The 12,419-nt window shown below is 37.7% G+C and overlaps 3 protein-coding genes across 3 annotated transcripts; all 3 read right to left on the bottom strand.

Moving 5' to 3' along the window:
* Positions 1–1,421: 1,421 nt before the first annotated feature.
* Positions 1,422–2,399, bottom strand: LOC119081100 (prolactin-releasing peptide receptor-like). The gene has a single exon (XM_037189839.1). The coding sequence runs from the start codon at positions 2,397–2,399 to the stop codon at positions 1,422–1,424; it is 978 nt and encodes a 325-aa protein (XP_037045734.1).
* Positions 2,400–4,777: 2,378 nt separating this feature from the next.
* On the bottom strand, positions 4,778–7,392 carry LOC119080498 (zinc transporter ZIP9). The gene is made up of 4 exons (XM_037188897.1): positions 6,970–7,392; positions 6,673–6,895; positions 5,514–5,717; positions 4,778–5,451 (listed from the first exon to the last, which is right to left on the bottom strand). Exons 1-4 carry the CDS (start codon positions 7,063–7,065, stop codon positions 5,069–5,071), a joined length of 906 nt encoding a protein of 301 aa, XP_037044792.1. The 5' UTR covers positions 7,066–7,392; the 3' UTR covers positions 4,778–5,068.
* Positions 7,393–10,147: 2,755 nt separating this feature from the next.
* Positions 10,148–12,267, bottom strand: LOC119080503 (nitric oxide synthase-interacting protein homolog). Its single transcript, XM_037188903.1, has 6 exons — positions 11,952–12,267; positions 11,670–11,872; positions 11,332–11,532; positions 11,160–11,274; positions 10,987–11,095; positions 10,148–10,346 (listed from the first exon to the last, which is right to left on the bottom strand). Exons 1-6 carry the CDS (start codon positions 12,125–12,127, stop codon positions 10,275–10,277), a joined length of 876 nt encoding a protein of 291 aa, XP_037044798.1. The 5' UTR covers positions 12,128–12,267; the 3' UTR covers positions 10,148–10,274.
* Positions 12,268–12,419: the final 152 nt, after the last annotated feature.

Below are 12,419 nucleotides of genomic sequence, written 5' to 3'. Positions count from 1 at the left end.
ATTCCTCCAAACTATCCATTTTCTAACTAACTGCACCGTATTTAGTCTTAAGTGCTTTCCTGATGATCCATTGTCTTCGCAGCTCTAGAACCTATAGCTGTCTCGTATTTTTATCGGATTTCGATTTTCATGTTTTTGTGGATTTATGTCATTCTTGAGGTAATAAGAAGTCAGTTCCTGTTCCTAACAACTAACTGATCATACCTTATTGGTCCTTCAAATTGTAGGTTAGAATCAAATGTTTATCATTTATATCAGTGATAATGATTTACGATACTTCGGGAGTTTTAGAAAAATAACTGAAATTGATCAAAAATAACTATATTGCAAAATTGAAATTGAGTAAAGTTAGTTTGCGGTCAATCACTTTCTTCTTCGCGCAAATAATCGACTAAAATGACCATTCCTCGAGCACAAGACTCATTGTGTGAAACCGCTTTTGTCATGTAATTCTTTCAATTGGCGCTCCGATTGGCGTGAGATTGAGACGCTGACTTAAACTGTTACAGACTGCAATAATATGTATCGGGTCTATTACTTCCATAGACAAAAGTATTTTTAATCTGCTAATTTCAAATCTTGTACTTCAATTTTTAAACATGCATTTTACTATATAAAGGGCCATATTATAGCTTGTCATTATTTTTGTCGTCATTGTCTATAACAGATGAATGTGACAGGACTGACAATATCTTTCTAGCCAATCCAACGATCATTGTAAAAATTTTTCTGCCAGTCCAACGAATTTTACTTGCTGAGTCAGCATAGTACCAACGTCCACCTTGCACGTTTCCCTCTCTAGAAACGGGAGAGATATATTCGAAGTCGTGCCAATTTTTGGGAAAACATGATCCCAATGTTTTTTGTATTTGCCTTAACTTTGCTAACAAATATTTTCGGGATTCCCAAGTTTTTATTGTGCTAGGAATTAAATCCATAAAGTTAAGGTAAGTGATGCGCCACAATGCACCTCGCAATCTGAAGGATCACACGAAAACTTGAGTAATTTTTTTATTCCATGAGGATGGAAAATTAATGGAAAATACTGGAGTAATAATCTTGGATTTTTCCAGAGAAGAAAATTTTGGGTGATACCTTGGTGTCGATGGTTAAAAGAAAGTTTCAATGAGTGTGCAGTTTGCCGCCAGAGCGAAGCGATGACCGTAATTCACACGACTTTCACTTTTGTTCAAGAAGTACTAACTCTTTCCAGCGTCTTTTAGCAGACAATAAAACGTAACTATCGCTTGTTTGAAAATGTTCTCTTCGTTTATTCTATTTTTTTTTTGTTTTTTGCATAAAATAAAAATAAAAGTAATGAACAATTTATGACAAAGCAAGACAAGTATCTGTTGAGAAAATCAATCAGTCAAGCGACCTGGCCCACCCAAAAGGTGAGGCCTAGTTTAAATTCACTCAATTTATCGGTCACGCTTAATGCATCTTACACACAAAGCAATCTCAGATCTTAATCCTTTCCTGAAATCTGGATTCAAAAACCAATAAATTACTGGGTTCGCTCCGAATTCCACCATTAGCATTGCTGCCGATATACCATAAAAGTAGTAATTGTAGTCGCATAACAATCTGGTAGAGTAATTCAATCGTTCGATGGTATAAAAAATTGTCACTGGCAGCCAACAAACTGCAAAAGTTAATATGACCATCATAATCATTACAATGGATTGATATTTTTGTCTCCTTTTGATTGCTATTGCTTCTTTGGTGACATTGTCTCCAATTATTTTCCTATTCTGAAGTGAAATGGCAGCCATCAAAGAAAAAACGAGTCCAATCAGCAGAGGAACTGCAACCATTGCAACCAGGGAGAAGTATGGATCTTCGTGAGACGCTTTTACCGGACTGGATATAACTGTACAAATCCGGGCAAAAAAGGATTTATTAAATTGCACCACTTCCACATACCGGACAAATATTAAAGTCATCACAGACGAAAAGCACCAAATGCAAAAAATTGCTGCAAACGTCGGCCACTTTGAATTAGTTCGATTTTCCATAGGAAATGCAATGACATGATAACGTTTGAATGCAATGAACGCCATCGTATAAGTTGATACAAAGCCGGAAATGTGAGTGGCATAGGAAAATACAATGCGACAATTTCCGTTGCATTCGTTTCCGTAAATAATTGCTTGGAAAATGCAAGCGAGCAGAAAAAACTCATCGCTAATCGAAATGTTTGCGTACAAAATTTTTGCGGTTGTAAGTTTGCCAAATTTGCTGCCTAAAAATATTCGAATAACCATCGCATTGGTGAGAACGGATAAGATCATTAACAGTCCAATGATCACTTGAACCGTGTGCAGAAGAGCTTCTTCCGTTGAGTTGAATTCCAGTCGTGCCATATGGGATGGAGTGGTTGTACTTGTGATGTTCATCTCTTTTCGGTTTTCCGCTTTAAATCAAATCCCAACTCTCTTCAATTGTGTTCAGCAAATGGTCACTACACAAAGTATATCTACAGACTGATTTACACCGAAACAAGATTTTGTAATGCAACTATAATGCGGATGTTATTAGGATAGCATTGTGATAAGTCGCTATTTTTAGGGTAAAGTCATCTGTTATTGACAAAGTACGACAAGCAAAGAGCTCTGGTAAATAATGTATTGTATAGCAAAAATACATTATTGTCTTTTAAACGAAGAAGACGGCGTCAGCGTCACTACTTGCTTGTGTCGTTAACAAAATTCTGATAAAATTTCAATATTTCAAAGTATGTTGTCTAACTCACTTTCGCGAAAAAATCAATAGTTCAACTTAGAAATCTGTGACACCCTAATAAGCAATTGTAATCTTGGCGTGCGTATCGCAACCGAGTAGTAAGATATTACACATTTTTGCGTACTACAACGAAGACGTGAATCACTGGATTTTCGCCAGACTTTGAATTATCTTGAAACTGTTATAGTAGAGTAAACCGATGTTTTAATGAAATCATTTTTATTTGCCTAGACAGGAATTTAACTCTAGAGTCCAAAACCATTTTCAAAATTTTTTTCCTGCCACTGTGTCGTCAGTGGTTGGTGACCGAAATCAGAAAATTGCAAAAGAATTCCTCAGTAAGAAATTTATGCCTGGTTCCCATGTCTGTCACAATCAAAACTCTTATTTTCGGAAAAAAAAATCTCTAAATTTGCGATTCTAAAAATTAAGAACAAAAATTTACGAGGGACATGGGACAGCCGCCACATATTTTACGGAAGCAAAATCCGTCATCAACAACCATCTTGGCACTTTGAAATGTAAATTTATTACAAGACATTCACTTGGGAGAGTCAGAGATTATTGCAGTAATTAAACACTTATTTATGCCACCGAATGAAAATAGCTTTTCTGGGCAATACATGGGTAGGTAAACTGTCGCCGCAGGCCGAATGTGACACAAAACATAGACATCAAATAGTTATTTACATATCTGGTGTGGACGGTATATTTTAGGCAATTTCGCAGATTGTAGCCCGAACGAAGTGAGTATGCTTTTTCATGTCTCGGGCATAAACGGAATTTTTCTCGTAAATTAGGCCCTCAGCATGAAAAGTTTTATACGCATATGTTGTGGACGGTTTATTTTAGGCACTTTCGTTCGGGCTACAGCTCGCAAAATTGCCTAAAATATACCGTCCACAACGGATACTATTATCACCGAGTTGCATGCAACGTTTTCCTTAAAAAAAGCCAACGAAATTTTCACTTTTCATACAGTCGGCAACTTTCAAATAAGTGATGTATTCAAAGGGGAAACAACAAGACGGAATGGGGGGACGGGCTGCATTCGCCATTGGAGCTAATGTAGGGAGGTAAATATGAGCGAATGAGTAGAAGGGAAAATATGAGCAAATGCAGGAAAATGTGAGCGAATGAACGATAAATATGAGCAAATGAATGGAGCGAACGACGGAAAAATATGAGCCAATGACATTCGCATGCTGCTGTTGTTTCCCACTCGGACGTATTTCATTTCAGCTGCTTTTCATCGGATGTACTCATACAAACAAATATGGTTTTACCATCGATATAATATATGGTAGATAAGTAATGTCAAAGCAACTTTATGCGGAAAGATCGCATGGATGTATGTGTAACGTAACTTACGTTTTGAGAAAGCGCGCGAAACAATGTCATACAAATATTTGAAAATAATTGAAACTCTGCATTTCTCAATTTCCTTTTTCTCTTCGTTTTGTGTTGTGATTCGTATTTTTTGCACTTATATGTGTGCTATATTTCCGAAATTTCGTTCTTCGTGTCTCATTATCTACAGTATATCGCAGGGCCGTATCTAGATGGGGCGCAGGGGGGGCGGCGCCCCTCCTAGAGAAGTCATTTTTTCATTTTTTTTTTATTTTTCCCATACAAAATAATTTTTTTGGACCTTGCGCCCCCCCTAGCGCACTCGGATTTTGAAGTCTGGCTACGGCCTTGGTATATCGATGGGTTTTACGCCTTTAAACGGTTTTAACCCGTACAAAAAAGCACATTTGTTTGCATGAGTGCCGAGTGGCTGAAAAACAGCTGAAACAAAATTCATCACTTATTTGAAAGTCGTCGTAACTGAGTTTAGAAAACTCCATTTATCTGATCGCTCCTGTTTTGACTCCTGTCCTGCCTAGATATTTGGCACAATTCATTCAAAAATCGGTTTATTTAACTGTGTACCGATTTTCTTGCTTAGAATAGCGTCGATTAGAAAAAAAAACTTTGTAAAACTTCTCTCTTCCCATTCATTTGACAGGACACACTGAGACAAACTAGATTGAATAAACGAACGTGTATAATTATTGTAAATAAATTACATAAAAGTTTGTATATAAATTTTCGTCTACTTTTGCATTTTAGTGTACAAAAACCCTTCGTCTTCAGTATAACTTCTTCACTTTTCACTCTTTTTCGTATGGAAATTTAATCTCAAAAATAAAATCGAAACCAAAAGCCGACGACAGATATTTTCACATTCATAAATTTGAACAATAAGAAAGTTTCAATATTCACTTTATCTGGTTATCATTTTATTGCTGGTTTAAAGTAGCCGCGACACAATGCCAAATCAATGGTGATGTCCCATCGTCAACAGCAGCGGCAGCAATGCTCCCGTTATCAGTATAGACAGTTCAACGTTCCTAAGTCCACTGTATCCTTTCGGAGTCGCTTGACTTTCCAAGTGGCTGTAGTTGGCCGGCGGGTGACTGTGTGACGTCAATTCCGGCAACACATGAACGGTGGCAACATACAAAAATGTTCCAGCCGAAAACAGCATTGCAATACCGGTAGCATTGACTGAATTCAACGTTTCTTTCTGCTCTTGACCGATGCCGAAGAATGTCAACAGTGTGAGTAGTGGAGCCGATGCCGAAAATATTGCCAAGTGTTTGCGAATACGTTTACGATCGATTCCTTCATGCAATAGAAAACTGACGAGCCCAAAAGCGGCTGCACAGAAAAATTGGAAATTAGTTCAAATTGATCTTTCTGACTCTGTTAGGAATTCCTACCAGGTGCTTTGTGCAACATTATAGCTAGGAAAACTATCATTTCCACGTCTTGGTGGCTCGTTGTAGCTGCTGCACCTAAAGCAATCCCATCAGCGGCTGCATGAACTACAAGACCGATTGTAGCCGTGCTGTTTGCTTGACTGGCATTTAAACCTTCGTTACGGCGAGTCGAAATTTGATCAACTAGCATCATAAATACGAATCCTGAAACAAACGCATAAGATAAATGAATGATCATTAGGGCATCAGCTTCACACTTTTCGGTCCAAAGTGTCGATTAAGATATCTTTCACATCAGTAACTGTTAGCGTACACACACTTGAACACATTGTCATATTGTAATCAACAGAAAGTCTAGACTGCGTATCAAAGTAAAGATTATCTGCGTCTTCAGAGTGATAAATATTCGTTCACTTTCCTATAGTTCAAAGATTCATCAAAATTAAATTTCCAAATTGATTGCTAGACTAAAGGGAAATTCAAAAGCACAGCGTCTGGCGAGGTGGAAAACTACTTAGGAAAACGTTGTAGCAAGACTTTGTGACTTTGTATAGGCTGAGCTAATGACTTTTCCGGGCCCTGTACCACGACTTTCCGGTGCAGTTTCCCCGTCGACGTCTGGTACAGGATGGAACAAAATGGTTAGTTTTTAATTAAACAACTTGTATAACAGGACAGTCTATCTTTGTTGTCGATCCATTAAAGGAATTGATCTGGAAGGACTTGCACCTTTTTCTTTCCTGATTGATTCTCTTTTGTTCAAGAAAGGAAATGTTAATCTAATCTATAGGTAACATCTACCAATGTTGATAAATAAATTGGAGTTGGCCTCTTAAAACGAGTCACCATAACATGAATTGAGTGTATCAGAATTGTTGAACAGCGCAGCGGACCTCGTTAACTATTGTAAATTTCAAGTAATTTCGAATTCCGAAAAAATTAGCGTCTAGCAGATATCACATTTTATATCACAAGTCACAAATATGTTCTGTTCTACAGAAACCAAAAAATTTGATAAACATGCGCTATCTGAGTCACAGTCACATCCACTGCCAGTATAAAAATGTGCGTTAAGCAACAGTTATCAATGTGTGACAATTTAAACATTTTTCAGAACCGTAAGCAATATGGGCAAACAAACTGTATCACATTAACTCACCTAAAACCAATGACAATCCAATGGTGGATGAAAATTCCACATCGTCGTCTACATGAGACTCTGGTGTTACAGAACCATCAGTCACTTTGTCAGTCACTTTGTGACTATGCATTTTCTCAATAGCATCGCTATATAGTGCTCTGATACCTTCTGGAATGATTACAGCCAATGCGGTTCCAACAAGTAGACCAGCTCCAAAAACCGTGACGATTTTCAATTTTGCCTAAAATTATAATTTATGTCCGGTTAACAACATGCGTAAACAATTTTTATGGCAAGTGTTTTGAACCGCGTTACCTCTGATAAAGATACAACTAGTGGAATGCTTCCGGCCAAGTAGGAACCGACCAACATAACAAACACCAACAATATAAGGACTAACGTTTCGTCCATCTTTCTATACGGTCACAAGATCACACAGGTTGGCAGACTACACTTAGCTAGACTCTAGGAAACCAGTTCGATCATATACGACAAAAAAATGGAGATGTGTCCAAACCGATCGAACGCACAGTGTTTTCTGTTTAGTTAAACGTTGGCAAAAAGTAAATTTTGTTTGTTTAGCATTTTGCGTTGGATACATCAACGCAACACGATCTAATGAGTTTTTTTTCAAAATTGGACTTTGATGAGTAAACAAAACTGTTCAAAACTATTTTATTTGGTATTTTTATGCGGTTGGTGACATGACACGTACTGACAGATTCATATTTTGAATGCACTAAGTTTAGTACTGCAACCCGGAAAATAGGAATAGACTATGTGGACGATGTAGACCACGGAAAAGAAGCGGGGATCAGTATGAATGTATGAATATATGTTGGCCTGAGACACTCATTGCATTACAAACTCTACGGTCCAAATACTCTGCAGGTACCTATTCGGTGCCCACTAATTAACATTGGTACCGAAAAGTGCCTATCAGTTGAGTTAAAAATTTGAATATAATTTGATTATCTATAAAAGACGGAGCAACAAGTTTGGTCATCGCTCATCGTTTTAAGCATAATCGCTCATGTGGCCAGTGGCAATACATCTTCACAATTACATGTGTTGTGTCTTTTAACTCCCACAGTTTATCTCCATGAGTTGTAACTCTTCTGTCGAAGTAACTGTCTTTTAGTAACTATCGACTGCTGAGTGACGCTTGGCCCACTGCAGAGAAAGTTTACGTTCGAACGGGCTAGTCTTATAAAATATGAGACTGGACCAGGTCAATATCGAGCGGAATGTAAATCACAGGCTTTATCAATCCCAATGACAAGGACTGTGATTCGGGCGACAATGTTGCCTTACTCACTGTCATTAGTGTAAGGTCTAAGGGGTGAGACACAGCTGTCCTCCCAGTGGCTTTCTAGAATTTACAGTCTAATGAAACGAGGTTGACGCCAGTCACTCTTTGCTTTCTGCCCTAAGGATTAGCTATCATTTTGGTACCTAATCATAGGGATCAGTTTGCTCGCCTGGAGTGATTCGTGTAGAGCGTAAGGCAATAGGTTGAGAAGGAGATGAGATCCTGAAAAGGGCTTCAAGATTTGCATGATGACAGGGTAGCACAAAGGATCCCATGATCTGTGTGCATTGATCAGAAATGATCACCCTAACTGATTAAATCTAAACTATCGACAAGGTAATCTGCTGATTTGGTTCTTCTCAAAATCTCTCTCACATTTTCATTATAAATTGTGATTTAAATTTTTATGAAGTCTAACATAATTGATTCAACGGAGTATCAAGCACAGCAAGGCCGTTTCGATCTCAGTGCCTCTCGCATCTTAAAGCCTTTTTTAACGAACCAGATCCCACAAGAACATCTGAAACTTTGTGGTTGGCCCAAAAATTTTGCCAGCGGCGCTTCTTACTTTACTCTTCTTACTTTTACCACAATTTCTTTACACCTAGATTATACCTAGACACTCATTCCGTTTAATTTATATTTGAAAATCTTTGTTATTTAGTATTCCGTGGGTATGCTTGTTAGTTACAATTTTTTAATTTATTTTAAGAGCTTAAATGAAACGCAACCGCGCTGCATCAAAAGAATTTTCTCGCTTCACTCATATTATACATAAGCCATCACACAAAACGTTTTATAGAAATTTATGTGTGTATACGTATAGTTGTGCAGATATAATTTGATGTTAAGTCATTCTGTAAACCTCTCAAACCTGAAGAATTATCCATCCATTGAATTTCGGGAAGAGGCCTCTAAGACTTTTCTCGATTGTAGTTGTAGCATTGTTATGAGCGTTACCAAAACATTGCAGATGACAGATTAATTTGCCTTCGATGTACATACACACGATAAACACATATTTCAAATTTTCAACGATGCAATACCTTCTTCCTGATTAGTTGTCTGGGTGCCCATTGCACATGTAACTTTTGGTTCCGATTAACAACGAGTGTCACCTCTAGAGTATATCAATCAAGGCCTTATATTTACTGTTAGGGACGTCATAAAGTCAGTTAGGCTAGTTCTACTAAAGCATTTCAAGATATGTCTGAGTGCATTCTGACGCATTCATGGAACAAGAAGAACTCGCTCTCTCAATTTCGGGCCCTTATTGGCCGATATTTTATATGAAATATGACAAGAAGAAACTTTTGTTTATCTTCCAATGCCACGGTGCGATTGAATGAATTTTAACTGAGCATTTCGATGCACTTTTGATGTTTTTGGATATTATTAGTCAGCTCGGAGCCCTGGACAAGGTTCCATAAAATTTATTTTCATCCGTACCGTCAGTGACATTGGTGCATAGCCTATCCTGTCTACAGAGAGAGTGGTGGATAACTGGTTGTGGTTTCAATCGATAGTGCCTGAAATTCTAATAACAATTGTGCAAAAATTTGATACCATAAGTGCAAGTAGACCACTCTCTCTGTAGACAGGATGGGCTATGCACCAATGTCACCGACGGTACGGATGAAAATAAAAAAATTTTGTCCAGGGCTCCGAGCTGACTAATAATATCCAAAAACATCAAAAGTGCATCGAAATGCTCAGTTAAAATTCATTCAATCGCACCTTGAATGGCCTGACTGCAGCAAATCTAAGGAAACGTTATGTTTACCGATCAATTCCCGTGAAGTATCGCCAAAGTCAAATCGCCAAACAAGAAAATGTTGGCGTTTCTTCACATTTTGTCGTTTCTTCACACTTTAACGATTTTTCTTGGCGGTTCTTCACGCTTTGACTTTTTTTTGGCGATTCGTCAGTTTTTGAGAATTTTTTAAATCGCCAAAAAAAATTGACAAAGTGTGAAGAAACTCCAAGAAAATTCGCCAAAGTGTGAAGAAACGATAAAAAGAAAAAAGTCAAATAATTGGCGTTTCTTCACACTTTGGCGATTTTTCTTTGCGATTTAATTTTTTCTTGGCGATCTGACTTTGGCGATACTTCACGGGAATTACCGATCACTACGAGGCGTTTGAAGAAAATTGTACACTCAATCCCACTTTCCACTTGATTTACTTTGACTTCAGAGTCTTGACTCTACTCTTTTTAAATCATTGCTACAGATGTATCAAAGACGAAACAAGGCCGAATATGATTCAAAAAACATTATTTTTATTTGTAAATAAATTCGAAATCAAAATTACACCTGTAATGCTGGCCTCTTTTCTTTGCCCTCCAACGATTCATTTGTTGTTGAGTAACCAGTTCCACCCTGAAATAAAATGAAATGTTTCGTGTTCAACATAATGTACAGCAAACTTTAAACGATATTGCATATAGGCTCTGTGCTCCAGTCCTATTTTCAGATAAGATGTGATCTATTTAAATAATCCGATCTGGATATGCAATGTACATATCAACGGACATCTACATACTGTTAAGAAACGTGCAACGTTTTGTTTAATCAAAACATTGAGTGGCTCAGTCAAAAACTTCAATTGTCAGCACGGCCGCTTAAATGTACAAAGCATTTGATTTTTCGTATGAAGACTTAGTTGGCATGATTAACATGTAATGAGTCCTTTTACATACTAATCATTACCATGGTATGATTCTGAATTGTAGTTCGTGCATGTTTTACAGAATTTTTATGCGGAGGGAGACACAGATTCTTAAACTTGAATTGGGAAGCAACTCAAGTATTTCACTCGGAAATTAAATTCATTGGGGAGGACATGAGTTTGAGCATTCATTTGAATTCAAGAAATAATCGGAATGAACCTGGACAGCAAAATCTTGCCACAACATAAATAAGAGCTTTGTTCATGTAACCACAATATGGAGCTGTTTCAGTGGTGTTCAAAGCTGTCATTTTTCCGTTAAAACACATCCGATAATTCATCTCAACTTACCCGTTCCATGAAAATGATGTCCTTTTCCTTCAATTTCTGATTGTTTAACGGGTGGAGCATGTCCTTCTTGATCAATTTCTCGTAACATTCAAGTGTAACCACATCGCCGCTAAAAGAAGTCAAATTTAAGTCAAAAGAATCCAAACAGACAATCCGCATATCTGAACACTTACGTGGGTCTCAAAACAACACACGGTACGGAATTACTCAGAATGTCGTGAGTTACTGCGCACATGTAACGATTGTCCTTGACAATTAGTGATTTTTTATCGTCCGGATCTTTGACCACTAAAATTAAAAAATTTTAACACACAACGGTTGTTAGTAAGTGTAGGCGTAGCTTACGAGTAAATTTAACGTCGATGAGATCCTTAGCCTTCAACGGTTTACCGGATACTGGACAGAGAATGGTGGGATCGGGTTTCTCGGATTTGTTTATTTTGGCAGCAGGAGTTTGGCTCGGTACCCAGAAGCTTGGTAGTTCTTTTTCTTTGCCATTTGTCATGTTAGATATAGCCGATACACTGCTACTTGTTCCGGGTTGGTCTAGTAAATGGCAATAGATATTAGAAAACATTTAACCAATCAACGTCGCTGATTATCACAAGATTTAAACGATCAGTACCAAGGTAGTACGAAAGAGCAGAGCAGGGCGAGAAGTCGTCCATCCCTATTATACTTACTCAATAGCGATCCGACAATGTTGTGTTCAGTGTTAATGAATCTTTGCAATTTCTTTTGCTCCTCAGCTGCATTATTATCAGCTACTTCTGAATCCTCCATACGCTTCTGTCTTTCGTATTCTTTCAATTTTCGGCTGTACTCATTTTTCTTTGTGATGATGTACTGCAGAATGGATTCCTTGTCAAACAAATAGCCGTCTTTGCTGGAAGATAATTGAAAACGGCCGTGATGAGCGCTAGTATTCAGGAAGGCTTGAAATTATTAATTTTTGATGAACTTACGTTATAACCGGATTGAGACACGGTTGAAGGGACAGAGAGCAGCAATCGAAGCTCTTGACTGAATCTTTGCCAATACGTCGATGATTTGTACCATAGCCAGATGTTTCTGCATCTTTCTTCTTTTCATGGTAGGTGTAGACAGCTCCTGCTGTGCAATTTCGAGCGTGCCGTGTCATTATAAAGAGGTTTTATTATCTGATATTCTAGCGTTGGAATCGATCGATCATCCATGAACCAAAAAACAAAGTTTCAAGATGCCGTGTTGTTGGTAAATATCGTAAATATGGCGACAGTCAAAATGTCACAGTAAAAAACTAGGTCAACTTGACAGTTCATTAAAGAACGTACTTGAAGTTCATCAAGTATAATTTGAACGACGCGCAATATTCAAATTCACAATATCTTTTGCACGCAAACTGCTTAACTTTTGTCGAATCCAGTTTGGTTTACTCAATAGCGGTTTCATCA

Source organism: Bradysia coprophila, unplaced genomic scaffold (assembly GCF_014529535.1).
Source record: "Bradysia coprophila strain Holo2 unplaced genomic scaffold, BU_Bcop_v1 contig_350, whole genome shotgun sequence".
NCBI lineage: Eukaryota > Metazoa > Arthropoda > Insecta > Diptera > Sciaridae > Bradysia > Bradysia coprophila.
The sequence above is the reverse complement of the archived record's forward strand: the minus strand, read 5'-3'. Positions and strand labels throughout refer to the sequence as shown.